The sequence below is a fragment of the Carica papaya genome, chromosome 5 (assembly GCF_054855325.1).
Source record: "Carica papaya isolate Zhongbai chromosome 5, ASM5485532v1, whole genome shotgun sequence".
NCBI classification, from domain to species: domain Eukaryota; kingdom Viridiplantae; phylum Streptophyta; class Magnoliopsida; order Brassicales; family Caricaceae; genus Carica; species Carica papaya.
This window is the reverse complement of record NC_142313.1, coordinates 535,291-553,318: the sequence shown is the minus strand read 5'-3', so window position 1 is coordinate 553,318 and position 18,028 is coordinate 535,291. Positions and strand designations below refer to the sequence as shown.

The 18,028-nt window shown below is 36.8% G+C and overlaps 3 protein-coding genes across 8 annotated transcripts; all 3 read right to left on the bottom strand.

The window, feature by feature from the left end:
* Positions 1-488: 488 nt before the first annotated feature.
* LOC110821527 (ferritin-like catalase Nec2) lies at positions 489-1,886 on the bottom strand. The gene is made up of 3 exons (XM_022051395.2): positions 1,537-1,886; positions 1,220-1,445; positions 489-1,091 (listed from the first exon to the last, which is right to left on the bottom strand). Exons 1-3 carry the CDS (start codon positions 1,845-1,847, stop codon positions 708-710), a joined length of 921 nt encoding a protein of 306 aa, XP_021907087.2. The 5' UTR covers positions 1,848-1,886; the 3' UTR covers positions 489-707.
* A 1,441-nt stretch (positions 1,887-3,327) lies between these two features.
* On the bottom strand, positions 3,328-6,364 carry LOC110821442 (Translation elongation factor EF1B/ribosomal protein S6 family protein). The gene is made up of 5 exons (XM_088219526.1): positions 5,967-6,364; positions 5,599-5,653; positions 5,429-5,485; positions 4,742-4,819; positions 3,328-3,996 (listed from the first exon to the last, which is right to left on the bottom strand). The coding sequence occupies exons 1-5, from the start codon at positions 6,234-6,236 to the stop codon at positions 3,491-3,493; spliced, it is 966 nt and encodes a 321-aa protein (XP_088075652.1). The 5' UTR covers positions 6,237-6,364; the 3' UTR covers positions 3,328-3,490.
* A 331-nt stretch (positions 6,365-6,695) lies between these two features.
* On the bottom strand, positions 6,696-15,059 carry LOC110821506 (Chaperone DnaJ-domain superfamily protein). Of its 6 annotated transcripts, none has more exons than XM_088219520.1 (11): positions 14,797-15,059; positions 12,335-12,380; positions 11,432-12,256; positions 10,079-10,208; positions 9,533-9,984; positions 9,048-9,128; positions 8,853-8,951; positions 8,177-8,335; positions 7,913-7,999; positions 7,662-7,733; positions 6,696-7,536 (listed from the first exon to the last, which is right to left on the bottom strand). In XM_088219520.1, exons 3-11 carry the CDS (start codon positions 12,239-12,241, stop codon positions 7,150-7,152), a joined length of 2,277 nt encoding a protein of 758 aa, XP_088075646.1. In that variant the 5' UTR covers positions 12,242-12,256; positions 12,335-12,380; positions 14,797-15,059; the 3' UTR covers positions 6,696-7,149. The 6 variants fall into 6 exon arrangements, with proteins under 6 accessions (XP_088075646.1, XP_088075650.1, XP_088075648.1 ...); XM_088219524.1 differs by having other exon boundaries at positions 11,432-12,230; XM_088219522.1 differs by having other exon boundaries at positions 12,335-12,375.
* Between the last annotated feature and the right edge of the window lie 2,969 nt (positions 15,060-18,028).

Genomic DNA, 18,028 nt, shown 5'->3' with positions numbered 1-18,028 from the left:
ATACAAAAAGTGATAGTTAGCAATGGAAGAATTTCGAATAGCAAAGAACTCTTAACATTATATTTGAGAATTCTTCAATTCAATCATATTAAAAATCATAAATTGAAATTTGTCTAAGAAACATGAAAAATGCCACACTTTGTTTCTTTACTAGATCTACATTATAGTATTGAAAAAAAATTGTAACTTTAAATTCTTACATAAATGTTCAATAAAATTATACATAAAAACTCATAGTATTTATAAAATTTTTGATTGAGACTACATAAAATCAATTTGATGTGCAATCTGCAGAGATTCTTACTTCAAGTATGAATGCAGACTTGGCCAAGTGCATTTTGTTAGTCATCAACTTTTAATTGTGTACAGATTTGTAGCTCTTGTTGATTGATTGAGTCAACCATTAATAGTACCTGATTGCAAGTGCATTATGGGTTTAAGCGCATCAAACTTTACAGTTGCCCTCTTTATTTTTGTGTCGCGAATGATTGAATTGTGAACATGAGATTCTTAACTTTATTGGTTATCTCGAACTATTTATATGACAACTTGTACATTTATAAACGAGTAGGATTAAATAGTCAAAAAGACAAGATACGTAGAAGATATGAAACGACATAATTATCGACTCAAAAGAACAACATTAATCACACAAGATAGTTGCTTAAATTGACAGTGGTAACTTAAAACTGTCAGGTTTCCCACTTTTAGTAGTTTGCGGTAGATAAATAAGATTTCGCAATGGCACCGTTAGCTCCCTTTGGATAAAAACCACCAGGAATTGATTCATTTCCAGTTCCATAGTCAATTCTAAGAATTTCTTCAGGTGTCCTTTCATAGGAAACCGAGTATTTGTCTCCTGCAAGTGTATTTCCCTCGATCTTGCCTTCGGCGCCCAGTTCTTTAGGAACCACAAGGCCTTCATCTTTCAACCCTGCTCTACCAAGCTTGTTCCTTAGATTAGATATGCGATCAGTGAACTCTGCAATTGTTCTCTCATAAGGTCTTACTGTCGTATTTAGCCTCTCGTATAATAATCCTCTGATTATAGCATCTTGACCGGATTCCACACCCAAAAGCCCCACAACAAGCTGAAACAACCCAAAATTAGATTAGTTTACAAACTTGAAAAGAAAATACAAAATAATTTGATATATATATCATTTTATGAATTAGAAATATTACGGTTTTCATTCTTTGTTATGTGCTAGGGACTTACTCTTTTGGAAGTAGCACCTTGGAGCCTAGGACTTGCTCCAACATATCCAGTAAGTCCAACATAAGGAATTATGTAGGTTGCAGTAAGGAAGTTGATGCTATTGGCATAAGGATCAAAAGGAGGCCGCAAGTTCTTCCCAAATGCACTATTAATCACCTTGGCAAATGTTGCTGCACTCAAATCCAACAGCGGCCTTGGAAATCCTTTGACCGTCGACTTAATTGCCCTACGCGAAAATGAAGTAAAAAATCTAATCCGAAGCAATTCAATACAAATAATTAAAAAAAACTGAAGATTGAACAATGCGTATGCAAAACCTCAAGTGTCCAACTTCTTGCCATGCAAATTGCTCCATGATATCTCTTATTAAGGGATCAAGATTGGCCTTTCTGGCACCAATAGGAGGAGGACCTCCCATGGTCAGCTCGGGAGCAACCTTGTCCAACCCATACCCTAATGAGCCATGGCAAAAAAACTCAGCCTCCAAGTACTCCAGATTCAACGGGAACTCTAGCAAATCCTTATCACCCTTTCGCACATCAGACCCATATGGGTGCGAGTTTATTTTTAAGAGGAAAGATTGCAGAACAAGAACACAGATCAATGAAGCAGAGAAGGTGAGTGCCATTATCTCTTTTTGGCTAGTGGTTGGTGGTGTGTGAAGGGTTTTGTCATATGTATTTATAGGCTTACGTAAACGTGTATAATATACAAAGATGCATTTGAAACGGAACTTGCATTTTTTGGGAATAGAATACTTGGCTGATTGTGGGACTGCCATGTGGGTATCTATCTTGTTGTGCTTATTTATCATCGGTGAATGAGGATTTAAGGAGGGCAGTTTAATAAAATGACTTGTAAGACCATATAATTCAAGATATTAAAAATTTTAGAAGACCATATGAAATAATTATTTCCGTAGAATTCACGTAAACTAAGTAAATATTTTGGAAGAAAAGTTGAACTCAAAAAGATTTAATACTTTAAAATTTTGCAATATTTTTTAAATTTGAAAATTGCATAAATTATGGGATAAATATTAGACTTTGTGCACATACTTAATGTAATTAAGGAAAATAAAATTAAAAAAGTAAAATAAAAACTTAAAAATTTAGTTCTAATTGAAAAAAAAAATAAAGGATGAGTCACTAAAAAAGAAGGAAATTTTGAAGAATACAGAAAAAAAAAAAAAACCCTAATTTATATAATTTTTCAATATTAATATGAGAGTATTAAAAAATAATACTTTAAAATTTATAAATATATATATAAATAGGTATATATTTATTTGGAGATTTCACTTGAATTGGTTTTTAGTTTGAATTCACATAAAATAAAATCAATGAGATTTATGTGCTGGTTCTAAAAAATTATAAATCGAAGTTTATAAAAAAAATGTCTTAGAATATTATTATGTATAATATAGTTCATGATATTTAGAATTTTGAAAATTGCAATATTAAACTGAGTATTTATTTAGAGTGATTTCTATACAAGAATGAGTTATGGGTATGAAGGTACATTCATGGTGACAAGCACTAAAAGAAGATTATATATATATATATATATATATATATACATTCTTCTCTCTTCTCCTGTAAAAAAACAGGATTGTGTAAGAAAAGAAAAACTAAAACTTTCATGCTCATGAAAGATAGTATAAAAGATTACAAATTATATAGTTCATGATACGAGATTTGCATGAATCTCAGGGTTCATATGAACTTTTTGTTTTTTGTTTCTCTTAATCTGTATAAATTTTTCATACCCCTTGTTAAATGGTTAGTTTATATTATGATATTAAATGAAGTATAACTATAAATTTCATGAAAAATGAAGTCTTTCTGAAAATCATTTAAAAGACTTGGAGTCATAGCTCGTAATAATCAAAATTTTCAGAGACCATACCATGGAATTTGAGAGTATATTTAGAGCGATTTTCCTTTCAAATTTAGGTAAGTAGGTGGATTTACAAGATGATATTATAAAACTACAGAATTCACAAGTTGAAACCCAGTCGTCATCCCTGCCTTTTTGCATATTCAGAATCGATTTTAACTGTTTGTCCGATGCAAATTTTCTGTGCATTATGTTGTACTAAGAAGAACTAACAATGGAAATACTTTCTCTTCCTTACCTTCTTTCTTGTATTAACTCGGCAAAACCTAACATTGGTTAAAAAAACCGCCTACTTTAATTGTTATACAAAATCATACATAGCAACACAACAGACTGTTTAACTTGCCTTGAATGTCTAGCTGGAATCCAAGATCAAAATCTACCTACTTTTTTCAGAACTTCCAAATTTTTTTCTCTTCGAATTTTATTTGCACGAGTTGATTCGTTACTCCTGCTTCCTTTTAGCTCCTCATCTTTGTAAATAGTACCATAGTTCTCCTCAGCCTCCGCATCATCATAGATTACTTCTATCTCTCCTTCACCATCCGAGTCCTCGTCGAATTCATCGTCGTAGCCCTCATTGTAATCTTCATCATCCTCCTCTTCATCATTGTCGTCCATGTCTGCACGAAGAGTATGGAACTCGGGTGGAGGAGGGCAATCCTCAGTGATTGCCTCGTCTCTTTTCATTACAAGATGTCTGATGACTCTCTCGTCCTTATCTAACATGGTCTTAAAATCATTAATCCATCTAGCTTCCAACTCAAAGTTCATCAACATGTAATGGGCATGACTGGCTTTTTGTATCTTGTATGCTAGTCTTCGAAGACCCCAGTCATTCAATCTCCATATCTTGCCTTTCTTTTCCCTCAGAAAAGCTACAGCAAGCAAATTAATTTCATAAGAAACATATGGTAGATTTCTACCGCAACAAGAAACAAACTTATACTAAAAATTTTACAAGCATAATCACTAAAATAAGCATGATTTGTAGATCATAGTTTATAGGTTGTTGGGGATTAATTGGGTCATTGCAGGGTCAGTAAGGAATGAGCCGAGGGCTTGGGAAGGTATTTGTGAAAAGAGAAAAGCTGCGGATCTTATTCCTTTAACCATATTTTTGGTTGTCGGAAAAGAAAGGAACAGAAGAGTGTTTGAAAGAATTGAGAATGAGATGTATGAAGTTAGGGACAGATAAATTCACTGTTTTGGCTCTATGGTCTTAGGTCATCAAATTTATAGAATAGATGATATTAGAAATGTCATACAAATATCTACTGAGATGTAAATACTTGTACATGGGTGGCACCTTCTTGGTTTCATTATTGTTTATACTTTTTATTTTAAAAAAATTAAAATAACCATCTTCATAGCAATGCCAATGAGGTAATCCATAAGCAAGTAGCTAACCCCAGCTTCTTGCACAAAACTGAATATGAGCATTTTGGTTCTTGCTGATCCTAGAATATAATACCGAAAAACATGCTAGTAAAAACTATTGACCAGTACGGAAATCAGGGAGATCCTGGAAACACTATCAAAGTTCAATTAGCATACTATGACACAACTAAGCTACTTCAGTATCTCTAAAAATGCGGACACAACAGACAAGTAAAAGCTGACCTTGAACTTTCTCATTGACACTTGTGAGTTCTTCTGCGTGCTTCTCATGGATTAAATAAACCACTTCGTAGTGGCGCACTGTCCAAACAACGAAGACAGTGTATATTGTAAGTTATACGAGCAATTGAGCATGTTAGGTTCAATGAATGAAATGTAAGCCACAGCTTAAGATCAATTAAACCTTTGTGCATCTCACAAAAAGGAAAAGTTTCTGTAGTTCAAGCAACTCTAATTAGAGGCAAATTGCTTCAACTCAAACAAGCAAATTGGATTAGGCCAAACCACATCTTATATATTCATAGCATCACAGAGTAACAGCTTTCTTCAATCCATTTCCTTTCTACCATTTTCGGAACAAACCAAAATTTCTAAATAAATTCCATATTCAAATAATTTACAAATAACATAAAATTCCATTGTTCATTTGTTCCAAACAAAGGCCAGATGTAGCATGACCCACCAAACTCCAAAAGGACTTGGCACATCACATTGGCATAAACTTGAAAGTTACGTTACAGTAGATTTTGACCAGTAACGTCCTGTGGGTTTTACAATTACTTCTTCAATACCAAATGCAAGTATTGTTTACAATTAAAAAGTATCATATTTCTGAGGAATTAACTAAATTCACTTACTTATGAGCCCCCAAGAAAAGAAATATATATATATACACACGCATATGCTTACTCAGTTCCACATTCAATTGGCTTTGCAGCTGAAGGTCCAGAAATTCATAGAGCTCCTCTGTAAAATCAAAGAACAATATAATCAGCAATAGTTTCATATACTGAAAAGGCTTTCGTTCACTCAACAATAGAAACCAAATTCAACAGCTATGCAAATGTTAAATCACTTACGTTCCTCAGCATCTGCAAACTCAGGGAGCAATCTACCATCTTCCTGAACTTTTTTCTACAGTTAAAAAATAATAATAATAAACCTCTTATCCCAAAATAAACCAGATAGCTCAATTACAAAGAAGATGCAAAAAAGGAAACCAATAATTAAACGAAATTCGAAAGATAAACAGCTTCAACATTTTAAACCCAACAAAAAGACATCATCTTTTACAGTACTCACATAATCAAACGCCAGAAAACTGGCGAAAATTACTTCAAGAAGTTTAAAGAGAATAACAAATTAAGGTAGTAGAATTCTAAAATGGCAAGGATGGTAAATTAGTATGGGAAAAAGAGAAAATATGGCGACATCAAAAGGTTGTTACCTCTTTGAGGAGGACGGCTTCAGGGAAAGGACCAGTGGCTTCATCTGGTCTCGGCACAAAGCTATGAGTGTCTTCCTTGTCGCTCTTGTCCTTCTTCTTAGCCTCCACTCTAATGAAGAGAGACTGTCTCCCATGTCGAAGATTGCAGGAAAAAGAAGAAGAGGAAAACCATTTTGATAAGTTCAAGGTTGAGTTTTGATTGCCAAGTTTCAGATTTGTTAACCTTGGAGATAGATATGCCGCTGAGGAGGTGTGAAGTAAGGACTCCATTACAGGAGAATTGGCAAAGAGGCTTGGAGGTGGACAGCGGACACTCGTAAAATTTTTTATCTAAACATTTTGTTGCAGTCAGCAGGGGGAGAACAGGAGGGGTTTTCTGGTAATTACAAAAAGTTGAGGGTCCCTTTTGTAATTATAATTTACTGATCCACCCAACCATCAAGCCGAGGATATATATATATATTAAAAATATAATTTTTATTTTTATTTAATATATTAATAACACTCTTAAATTATACAATAAATCAAAATTTTGAATATACTATATGTATCTATAAAGACATTTGACTTTTTAATATTTACTTTCAATACCCATTAAGATAAAAACATCATGTTATTTTTTTAACTCTTGAATTCTAAATATTATTTTTATCTTCAACCATGACATATAAATACACACCAAGTGGAGCCAAGAACAGATTTTTCAATGAGTAAAAAATGTGCAGCAGATGAGTGAAAGGTGATGTATTAACAAGATCTTTCTTCTTCCAAGAGAGTAATAATTAAGGAATTTGGATCCCGGACATGTTATGACTCAAATCTCAAACCTACTCGGATCCCTTTTTCTGAAGCTGTAAATTTTTTGTAAAGGGTACAAAATTTTAGGCCAGTGCAACCATTGATGCCCCCACCATGAAAACCAAAACAAGATACTTTCTGCTGGGAAACTATTTTCAACCAGGTGCCACGGTCTACATCTTTTATCTTTTCAAAACTTACAAAGCTATAGAAAATGCTGTACAAGTTGTTAGGTCTAGAGGAGATCGGCTCAAGGGGGGGGGGCTTACTCACAGTCACACCGGCAAAAGAAAACAACCTTTACCGACTAAAATTGATGTTTCTTGTTCTGATTCTGAATGCTTATAAGAATTTCTGAGCATGGGAAGGCCCCGTAGCATGAAGCTTAACGTTGCCTCTTTCCCTTTTTCTTTTTCTTGTTGCTGGCACTGGTACTGGCACTGGCACTGGCACTGGCACTGGCACTGGCACTGGCACTGGCACTGGCACTGGCACTGGCACCGCCGGAATGGTTGCCACTGCTCTTGGAAGTATTCCCAGGCCTGGGAGATGGGTTCTCGGTGAAGGTGCCGCCAGCAAAGACACCAGCATGGAAAGCATTCTGGAACCACTCAAATAATTGTTCTTCCGTCATTGTCTCCTCCATGTTAGGTGTTGGTATCCGACCACCTCTTTGTCCTGAAGTAGCTCCCTTTCCAGAAATATGCTTAGAGGTTACACTTGCATTCACATGGAAGCTTGGCTTGTGACTATTGGCTGGACATCTCATTCCCTGTAACAAAATTGTGGATTATTCATGAATATGATGAGCGGGATCGGATACCAACATTTCTTGGCTGGATGACTTCCTTCTCATACATGACACTACCAACAATTGATAAGAGATAACTGCCTTACCTGACAGATATACCATTCAGTAGCATTATATATTCTGCTGTCTGCACATACGTAGGCAACGGGAGTATCAACCTGAAAAGAAACCTTTTGTTAGGCAAATCATTGATATTAATCTAAATTTAAACGACAGATATCAAATTACAATATATAAAATCACACAGTGTATTTTTCCTCAACTCTTTTTATTTTACAGTCATACATGCAGATGAATCACAAGAGGAAAGTGTTAGACAAGCATCATATGCACATGCCTTCTGAAGTAATCCAAAGAAGATAGGTTGCAGAGATTGCTCAACCCATCCATCTCCGTCTTTTGCTGGATGAAAATCCTTGCAGTCCTTCAAAAGGTAAACTACCAATTGTGAAAAACATAAGAACCAGATCTCTTTGAAACAAGATGACACGCTGCTGCAACACTAAGGATGGAGTCTTGCAAAATGATAATAATGTAAGAACCAACTTCCTTCAATTCATGACAATCAGAAACCATTATATGTTTAGAAGGAAAAGAAAACCTGGCACCATCTTGCTTGAGATTTTAATTTTCTGGTCTGCAACCATAAATGGAAATTGCCACATTTCTTGCAGGCTATTCTCCTTGAATCTCCAAAGATATCCTCACCGTCGGCCTCTGAGCGAGCAAATCCAGAGGTAAAGAAACCATATCCTCCATTCTGATCAATCAATTGCATTAACAGCTCAAGTTAACAGAATGCATGCTTAGACCAAAGGATCATCAAGTGCCAGAAGAAGATTTTTGCTCAATTTTAGATGACTTATCACAAGGACAGACTAGAGAATACAAGATCAACATAGAGGGACTCTAGGAAAAATAACCAACTGCATCAATTTGACACATGAATGTAACAAATGAATGAAACAATGGTAGAAGAGAAAAAGAGGGTAAAAATCTGTTGGGACTGATAACAAGTCTAGGGCAAATTTGGAAGACATCTACGGATAAACTCAGTTTCACCACAAGATTGCTGAAGGGAAGGAGGGGAGAAAGGCAAACCAATTAGTTAAGTGGAGATATCGCCAGTGATTTTCAATATGCATACATGAATTAATATGATCTATTAAAAGGTCTCTTTCTTGTTTTGGGGGTATATGCAAGATGGCACTACTTCCTCCAAACATACAAAAAGTTTGTTGTGGAGAATAGAACGGAAATAAGATCTATGCTCAAACCTTCTGAGATACATTTTGAAACCTACGGAAATAGTTCAGCAGCTCCTCCCTTCTTAATTCATCATCATATGCTTTTCGCTTCAGGGAATCAAGTAAAACCTAATGGGCATAAAAGTATTACATAATCATCATCCAGAAAAAATACATAAGTATAACAGAACCAACACTCATTTAAATGATAACCAACATATTCACCTCATATGCATTCTGAAGTTTCTTAAAAGCTTCTGCAGCCTTTTCATTTCCCATATTCTTATCAGGATGGACCAGCATTGCCTGAAATACATGGTAATTATCATGATATTGTGCATCTATTGGTAACTCTAGGCAGCCATGTCTAGTCAAAAGTGGAAAACTAAATTTGATCTCCGGGTAGGAAAGGTTTTAAGACTTTCTTTGGTAACCAAAAATTAAAAGAATTCCCACTTAGATAAGCATTCTCATAATGCCATAAAAAGAAATGATAAATGGGTACAGATATGTATCTTTCCTTTTCCTGAAATAAGTTATGGGCCATGATATAGTGCACCTTGATTAATGAACCCATGCCTGGACAGCCATGAAAAACTAAATTGGACATTTGGGAAATAATACTTTTAAAGTTTGTCCGAACAAACAAAGAGCAAGGAGGAAGGAAATGTTGAATCTTGCTAATTGCTGAAAAGAAAAAGAGCACACACCTTTTTCCTATATTCTCGCTTGAGTAAAGAAACATCAACGTCCTCATACCGCGACAAGCCCAGTGCTGTATAGTGATCAGTACAGTTCAACAACCGAACTACTTCCATTTCAGACGTTAATTCAGATTCAGCTTCACTTGTTGAAGGCATTCCTGGGTTACGATCGGCTGCCGAGCCCGGAAAATTTTCAAAGGATGAAGCATGCACTGACTCATCACTGAAAAATCCCGGTTGACCTTGCACTCCAGCGGTAAATTCATCAGGTCTATCAGATTGTCTTCGTTGGTTTATGTTATTTTTTAGGAAGTATATAAGAGCATCACTTGAAATGAAAGAAAAATTAAGAGCCAAGAGCAATCCGAGCCACCCGACATACATCCATGCACAATATACAGAATAAGCTGTGGTGATTAATAGTGCAATGCGCTCATGGCTCAACATGAATGCCAAACCTGAATGTTGATGATCGTTAGACCTGAAATAGCTTCGACAAAAGAAAAGGGTAAATCAATAATTAACACGAAGGAAAATAGGCCAGGTGATTACCTCCAAGGAAGATGACCAGGGCAGTTGTCCAAAAGCTTCCATAGAACCATAAAAAAACAGACCCAGATACCGCAACTACCAAAATTGCGAGAGTGAATCCAACAAATAATGCTGTTAAGGCAGCTATGACCTGAGTAATACAACATTTGATACACGGAAATAAGGATGGATAATTTCAACTAAATTTATTTAGAAAATATGAAAATATATCCCGCCCAGGTTTTTTTTTTTTTTTTGAAATAAACATCCCGCCCAAATATTCTAACTGCAACTAAATTAATATGCTAATAGACACATAAGGATCTATCTATCAGATAATCAACCAATTAAATGGATGCAGGATCCAAACAGTTGCAACCAAAATTGAAAAAACAGCACAAGTAACTAAATCAACCTTTAGATGAAAACTTTAGTAAAGTCATTAGCATATATGTGAATGACAAAAATAAAACAGTTCTAAATGCAGATTATTAAAATACAGATTTGAAGTGGTTCATCTAGCACCACATTATTGTTGGCGATATTGTTAGGGTAAATCAGGAAGCAGCATTACATGGAATCAATAACTCCACAGTATGTTGTCTTTTGTTGAATATGATCAGCGTAGCCATCAACCAATTCTCTTTGGGCAGAACCAAGGGTCACCCAACATGTTGGGAAATGTCTGATTTAAACTGTAACTATTGTCCAAAGGGCAACCGACAACCACTAATCCCCACCAAGATGTAAGCAGAAGCACTCTTTCCCCACATTGGTTAGAAGCATGGACTACTAACCACACTCGCATCCCAAATCCATGACTAGCTAGTGGGAAGAATGGAGCAGTACCACTTGGACTACCACCTCAGTGGGATGCATAAATTTTTGGGAAGCAACTGACACCCAGATAACTTAGTAGATGAATGTGTTATCATTCACTTTGAAGACATGTATGCAATGTTCCATAACCTATAACAGAATATATTACCAATGCCAACTGCATTGTCTAGTGCAATCCTAATTGTGTTGTCCAATTAATGCCAACTGAATTCACTCTGTGCTCCTCGAACACCTCATATCCCTTGCATCTTTCAGAAATATTATTTGCATCTAATGTTCTTAAATAACATATGAACACAGCAAAATGCCTCTTAGATGACCATACAATATATGATCCACAAGGGGAAAAAAGCATGAATAGGACTTTTACATGTATCATACTAGCCCATCATGCAAATATATTTCATGCAACTAATAGGTTAACCAAGTTCACAATATGCGATTGTTCAAAGAATTGTTCCACAGACTAACTTTGACCCTTATGTCAGTGAGTATTAAAGATCAAAATGAAGTCATAGGATGAGTACAACTTACCAAGACAATCAGAAATTTAGACACCCCAACCATAGCCGTTACTGAAAGAATACTGCACCATATAATTGAGAAAAAGGATGTTGTCCCCATGCGCAGGAAAGAATCAATACCCCTAAGTGTACAGTCCAACCAAACCAGTGACAACAGAAGCATTATGTTCCCAACATGCACCAGCAATTTCCTAACAATAGGATATGCTTGCTTAATCTTCATTCTCACATGATCACAAGCTTTATGTGTTCTCCCTTTTAGATTAAATATATAAGGTTTCTGCCTCTCCATGACTTCAGTCATTGCCTTCAAGAGAAAAACATAATAATCTCTCAAGTACCTGACCACCACATTATCTGAGAACTCTATGTTCTCCATCAGACTACTAATGTGCAATCCATTCAGCACGTTCAAAACCCTTTTTGCACGTTTCGGACCAAGATTACCGCTGGATGATGTTCTCTTTTCTTCTGTAACACCAGTTTGCAAGGGAGATATGTTCTCAATGAAATCCCCAGAAAGACTCCCAAAAGAAGTGGACTTTTCAGAGCCATCTGTTGCATTCTTCTCAATCTCCATAGGTTTCCCACACTTTTCTTTACTTTTATACTCATCGTCAGCATGATGACTTTTGCTTGCAGTCTCTATAAACGACTCACTAGCTTGATTGCCATTTCGTACCTCCTCCCCATGAAAAACCTTTACCTCACTTGCTTTTCCCTGCCCTTTCATGACTGGCATGAAATCTGAGCCCTTCTTTTTGTGGTTTGATATATGATGATCCTGCCCATGCTTCTGATTATTACCTCTGCGAGCCATGGGATATATATCGCACTATTTCAGAGAGGAACTTAAATCAGTCCATTCCTAATGATCAAGGAACCCATAAGACTCTTCCAGAAAAGAAATTACCTGTCACTAAAACTTTTGGTAGTCAGTCCACATGTTTGTTTCTTCCCTAAAAGAAAAAAGCAAGGTAAGAATTTTCTCATATTTTGAAGGATCAATGGCATTACAAACAGATAGATCATTTCATGAGCTTCATCTCCACAAAATTCAAAAGAAGTCTAACCAAAAATCACCATGATGCAAGCAGGCTCCTTGATAGCAAAAACATCAATCATCTTTTCTATACAAGGTTGCCAAAGAATGTTTCTTGATTTAAGAATTGATCCAAATAGGGGCACAATGACAACAGAATACAAATGGAAAAAGAACGAGCACACGCCAATTAAGCCAACCTAAGAGTGCAAAAACTACCTACAGCCAGATAGATGAAGTCACTTGACACAAGACGGTGCATGCGTCATGTCATTAACAGAGAAATCACCAACAAAGTGGTCGATTTGTAAAGAACAAAAATCTAGTATGATACCTGAAGGAAATATAAATATGTAGGTACACACAGGTGGAGTAAGTCATGCACACACTGCAAGGAAAACATATCTTGAAATGCAAATGCAGAGCCAACCTCAGTAGTATCTCCTTCGATGTATCTTAAACAGCTTTAGTGGCCTGACCAACCCAAAACCTACTTTTCTTTGTACTACGGTTATAAGAGAGAAAAATTTTCAAACTCAAATAGATTATTCTCGTAGATGGAATACTTGACATGTCAAAGTCAATTACCCTCTGAAGCCCTAGGTCCAAGGAACCAAAAGTCACAATCATACCTGATGCAAAAAGAGATGATGATCCCATATGACAAAAAGGTTCCAATAAAAATAAAAATGTTAAAAAGGGTTCTTACTTTTAGGTTCTTTTTTATGATAATATCTTACATTTAGAATTCCTCCTTCAATACTATGACCACCAAAAAACTAAGTAATGACTAAAAGAGATGGAAGGAATAAGCCAACAGACACAACCTACACGACTATCTATCTATCTATTTCCCTAACGAAAAGAATGTATGTCCATCTATATTCCCATCTGTACATGAAATGTTTCATAATAATGCCATTTTAGCAAGGCAAAATAAGCAGAAGCCTTCAACTCTGCATCAAAAGGTAATTTGAACAGATGTACTTTGATTGAAAGGTAACAAAGTTGATACGAAATGTGCTTTTTGTGTATAGATACATAGCTTAGAATCAGGCATTACAGACTTAATACATTATCTAAAACTATAAAAGCAAACCTAAATCCCACCGTAACACTAGAGGCTGGAAACATTGATGATAATGATGGCTGTTTGCCCTGACCAAGAAGAATGTTCTCATGCCCATATCCCTCTCTCGACTCACACAACTTGATTTGACCTATCAACACTTCCTTTTAAGTTTTCAGTGTTCTTATAAAAATCATACCAACATTAACGATGTTTATATAGTAGATACAAGGGTATCTATCTACTTATATAGATAGTATTGTTTAAACATTCTTCATAATTCCTTTTTCTACGACTACATATTCATCCAACTTCCTGGTTTGACCTATCAACACTTCTTTTTAAGTTTGGAGTGTTCTTACCAAAATCATACCAACATTTACGATGTTTATATAAATACAAGGATATCTATCTACTTACACAGATGGTATTGTTTTAGCCTTCATAATTCCTTTTGGGGTTTAAATTCCATAAATCAAATGCAAATTCTTACAGCAGGGCACCCGAACAAAAACAAATAACTTTAAATAAATTGTATTGCCTAATACCTAGTATGACAAAACATGAATACCAAAGATGGCAATTTACATACAAAAGCAGAACAACTGCAATGATCCGCACATGCTTCAAGTGATGATTAACTTTCTCTTTATTACAGCAAAATTCTCAATAATAGTGTAGAAAACAATCAATCGGTATCTGAGTATAAGCATGGCCGCAAACAGAAAATCGCACAACTGAGAATTTACAGTAAACAAACCATCAACTCCCGGCACCCGCAAATCTCATAAACGTCAAGAACGACCCAGTAGAAGAACAGCGTTGGAGTGATAAAATATTTGAAACACAAATCAGAAACAACTCAGAATTAAGTAAAACGAAAATCTTAAACTATACGCAGATGGGCAAGTCCGATACAGAACACGAAAAAGCATTCAACGCAACAGTGAAGACAAGCACCCAGAAGCAGTAGCAACTACCAGAGACTCAGAAGAAGGAAATAACGAGGGGAAAAAAAACCCAAAAACGAGTGACAAAAAAGCCCTAAACCAATGAATAAATGAGAATCGAAACAGAACAAGACAGGCCCTAAAGCGTGGTATTTTTCTTGTTAAATCTAATAAACCATCGGCTATCTTCAACCGAATCGAAATTGCTAAACAAAGAGAGAACGTCAATACAGAATAATTATATATACATATATATATATATATATATATATCTCGATGAATTTGACTGAGCAAAAAGTAGCAGAGATACTCACAAGAAGCTCTAGAGCGATATAGAGAGAGAGAGAGAGACAGACGGACAGACAGACAGAGTGTTGGTCTCCCCCGAGAATCGAATTTTAAGGGATCGTCTGGCACAGTTGGGTTCCTTTTTTCCCTTTTCCTTGTTGTCTAGTCAATGGCGAGGAATCCTTGGGCTGAGGGTGATGCGAGTTATCGTCTGAACCAGGAGGTTGGTGGAGAAGCAGCTGTTTGGTTCGCAATCCTCTAGCATTTACTTCCAAGGGTTTTTTTTTTCACCTTCTTTTACGCCAATTTTAATTTCTTTAATAACAATTTGGCATTTCTTCAATTTTTTTTTTGATAAATTCTTTAAATTATATATATATATATATATATTGTTAAATATCTCACTATTATATACATATACGTCTATATATAAATAACAAAAAAAACAAATTTAATGACAAAAATTTTCAGTTTTCTGAAGAAAAAAATAAAAGAAGTTGACATAAGAATAAGAAAATTATTATACAAAATTCATAATTATTTAAAAATTATTAAAACATATAATTATCATTTAATTTAATTTATAGATAAAATTATACCCGGTTAATAATATCGAAGTAGTAATAACATTTTTTCTATTATTATATAGTTCGAATCGTACATTTAAAAATTTACTTTTATAATATTTGATAAAAATAAAAATAAAAAATATATTATTAAAAAAATAAATAATACGTATTTTAACTCAAATTGATATATGATGTAGCACACGGAAAGGAGGAGAAAAAAAAAAAAAAAAAAAAAAAAAAAAAAAGAAAGGGCGGCCACGTCAGCAGCCACGTCAGCAGGCCCGGTCAGCAGTCCCGGCCAACCAGGGCCTGCCACGTGGCAAGACCGCGTCACTCCAAAAGGAGCCACGTTGGCGATCCGCGTGGGTGCGATCCGACGGCCCAGATCAATCACGCGATCGGACGGCCCAGATTCAATCGCACGGACGGCCCAGATTCAATCAAAAACGAACGGCCCAGATTAAAACAAAATGAACGGCTGTGATCAAAAGGCAAGGGGTTATAAATAGAACCTCCACACCAGACCACAAACCCTAGCCGCCAGCCGCTCGCCGGAGAAGACGAACCAGAGGCCGACCGCCGCCACCCGCCGCCACTCGCCGCCGCACCGGGGAAATTTCCGACCGCCGATCGAGGTAAATTTCATACCCCCGACTCGTTTTTCCCCACTGATTCCTCCTATGGCCAAATCGAAGCCGAAATCCCGGCCAAACGGCCGGAATACGCGGCCGAAGCCCAGCGGCACCGCCGCGCCCCCTCTCGGTTTTTGCCTCCGACGAGGCCCTTCCCGGCCTCCGTTCGATGCAATTTTTATATCACCGTGATCACCATTCTTTTCTCTACAGGTTGACCGAAGCCAAATCACCAAAACACGAACTTCGCCGGAGAGTCGCCGTACCCGAGAGCGCCGCCGCCGGTAAGCTCCGTTTTTCCGTGATTTTTTGGCCCCCCGAGGGCCCTAGGGTTGTTTTCTGACAAGGACCAATGCGAGTGTGGCCGAATTCGGCCAAAAACGGCCGAAAACAGTCAACCCGAGGCGACTCGCCGCCGCCAGCGGCGGCGCCGTCGCCGGAGCACGGCGGAGCCGCCGTGCCGGAGTTGCGATTTGGGCCGAAAGAGGCCCTGGGCCTAATTTGGATTTTTTTTGGAACCCGTGCAGGTACTGTTAGCGTGTTTCAGTTCCCCGGGAAAAATTCAGGGGAAAATTAGGGACAGCCTGCAGGCGCACTGTGAATCGTATTCGGATCCCGAAAACAAGTAAGGACCCCTCACCCTATTTCCTATCACGGTATTAAAGTTCAAAATGATAAAACGGTATTTCTTGAATTAACGCATGTGTGAAATTGCTTACGGTTGCTAATGGAGCCCGAGTCTAGTGTGATTGATGATTTACTGTTATTTGGCCTGTTTACAGCTTTAAATGCAAAATGAGGTTTGATGTGTTCATTTTACAGATTTGTGTGCATGCACTACGTTTTTATTAATTATGGGTTGAATGACTGAAAAACTGATACTGTATGTTGTCTGTTTGGTATGAATTACGATTTGCTTGTTTAAATGTGAATTGATGATGCTGATTGAGGAAAAGGAAAAATGAAAGATTGTGTAAACTGATAATTGTATTATGGGGGTCAGCCTGACTAGATATCCTGGGAGATGGTGGACGGACCGGGTCCGTAGGGAACCCTACCGGGATTGTGGTCTCACATGCCGGACGGGGTATGGAGATCTTATGGTTTTGGCGCCCATACCGGACGGGGTATGGGGACGGCCCGTTTCACCCTCATACCGGACGGGGTATTGAGGTTTATGGTTTTGGCGCCCATACCGGACGGGGTATGGGGACGGCCCGTTTCACCCTCATACCGGACGGGGTATTGAGGTTCATGGTTTTGGCGCCCATACCGGACGGGGTATGGGGACGGCCCTGGAAACTGATTATGAATGTTAAAGGTTAACGGGTAGCGGAACCCCTATGGACCCCCACGGATACTAGTAGGCTGGTAAATGAGGAAAAGATATGTTGTACAATGATTGAATTACAAGAGGCGTGATAAGTGTTATGTTTTACAGCTTAGATTATTCAATGATTATGATAATGTTATTGTTTTTCTCATATTGTTTTTCATAAATTCCACCAAGGTAAGTGGATGGTAAAAGTTTTATTATTGATAAAAGGTTTTGTTGTTAATAAACGAGTTTATTGTAAATTATGCTCCATTGGTCTTTTTGTGGTTTTCTACCCACCTTTATCTCCGTGACGGTGAGATATCGTGATGTTCTTACTGGGGTAGTGTAGCTCACTCCTTAATTAACCATTTCAGATCAGGAAGACATGGTTCCCGAGCCCGTTCCGCAGGAGGACGACGAAGGGGATGCCTAGAGACTCTGTAGTCATACGCATAGTTTATTTTCGAGTTTTCTTTCTTAGTTAGTTTAACCTTTTATATTTTAAGTACGTTTGTTTGGTTTTTCGTGTAAGGGATGTTAAATGAAATTTTGATCTCGCTTCCGCATTTGATATATTTAAATACTAATTTCATTTTAATATTTTCCGGGGCCGTTACATATGAGATATACAAAAATTAGAATATCAATATAAAAATTTTATATCTTACCGTACTCAAGTAATTTATGTGTATTAAACTCGAACATATTCTTAATAAATAAAAAATAAAAAAGATAAAAC

Coding starts and splice junctions, on each gene's coding strand:
- LOC110821527 (XM_022051395.2), bottom strand. CDS start 1,847: ATGGCACTCACCTTCTCTGCTTCATTGATCTGTGTTCTTGTTCTGCAA. Junction 1,446..1,536: donor CAAGAAGTTGGACACTTGAG/GTTTTGCATACG, acceptor ATTTTCGCGTAG/GGCAATTAAGTCGACGGTCA. Junction 1,092..1,219: donor AAGGTGCTACTTCCAAAAGA/GTAAGTCCCTAG, acceptor GGGTTGTTTCAG/CTTGTTGTGGGGCTTTTGGG.
- LOC110821442 (XM_088219526.1), bottom strand. CDS start 6,236: ATGGAGTCCTTACTTCACACCTCCTCAGCGGCATATCTATCTCCAAGG. Junction 5,654..5,966: donor AAGCCGTCCTCCTCAAAGAG/GTAACAACCTTT, acceptor TTTTAACTGTAG/AAAAAAGTTCAGGAAGATGG. Junction 5,486..5,598: donor GTTTGCAGATGCTGAGGAAC/GTAAGTGATTTA, acceptor TTGATTTTACAG/AGGAGCTCTATGAATTTCTG.
- LOC110821506 (XM_088219520.1), bottom strand. CDS start 12,241: ATGGCTCGCAGAGGTAATAATCAGAAGCATGGGCAGGATCATCATATA. Junction 8,336..8,852: donor TTCAAAATGTATCTCAGAAG/GTTTGAGCATAG, acceptor TTGATTGATCAG/AATGGAGGATATGGTTTCTT. Junction 7,537..7,661: donor CTGAATGGTATATCTGTCAG/GTAAGGCAGTTA, acceptor ATTTTGTTACAG/GGAATGAGATGTCCAGCCAA.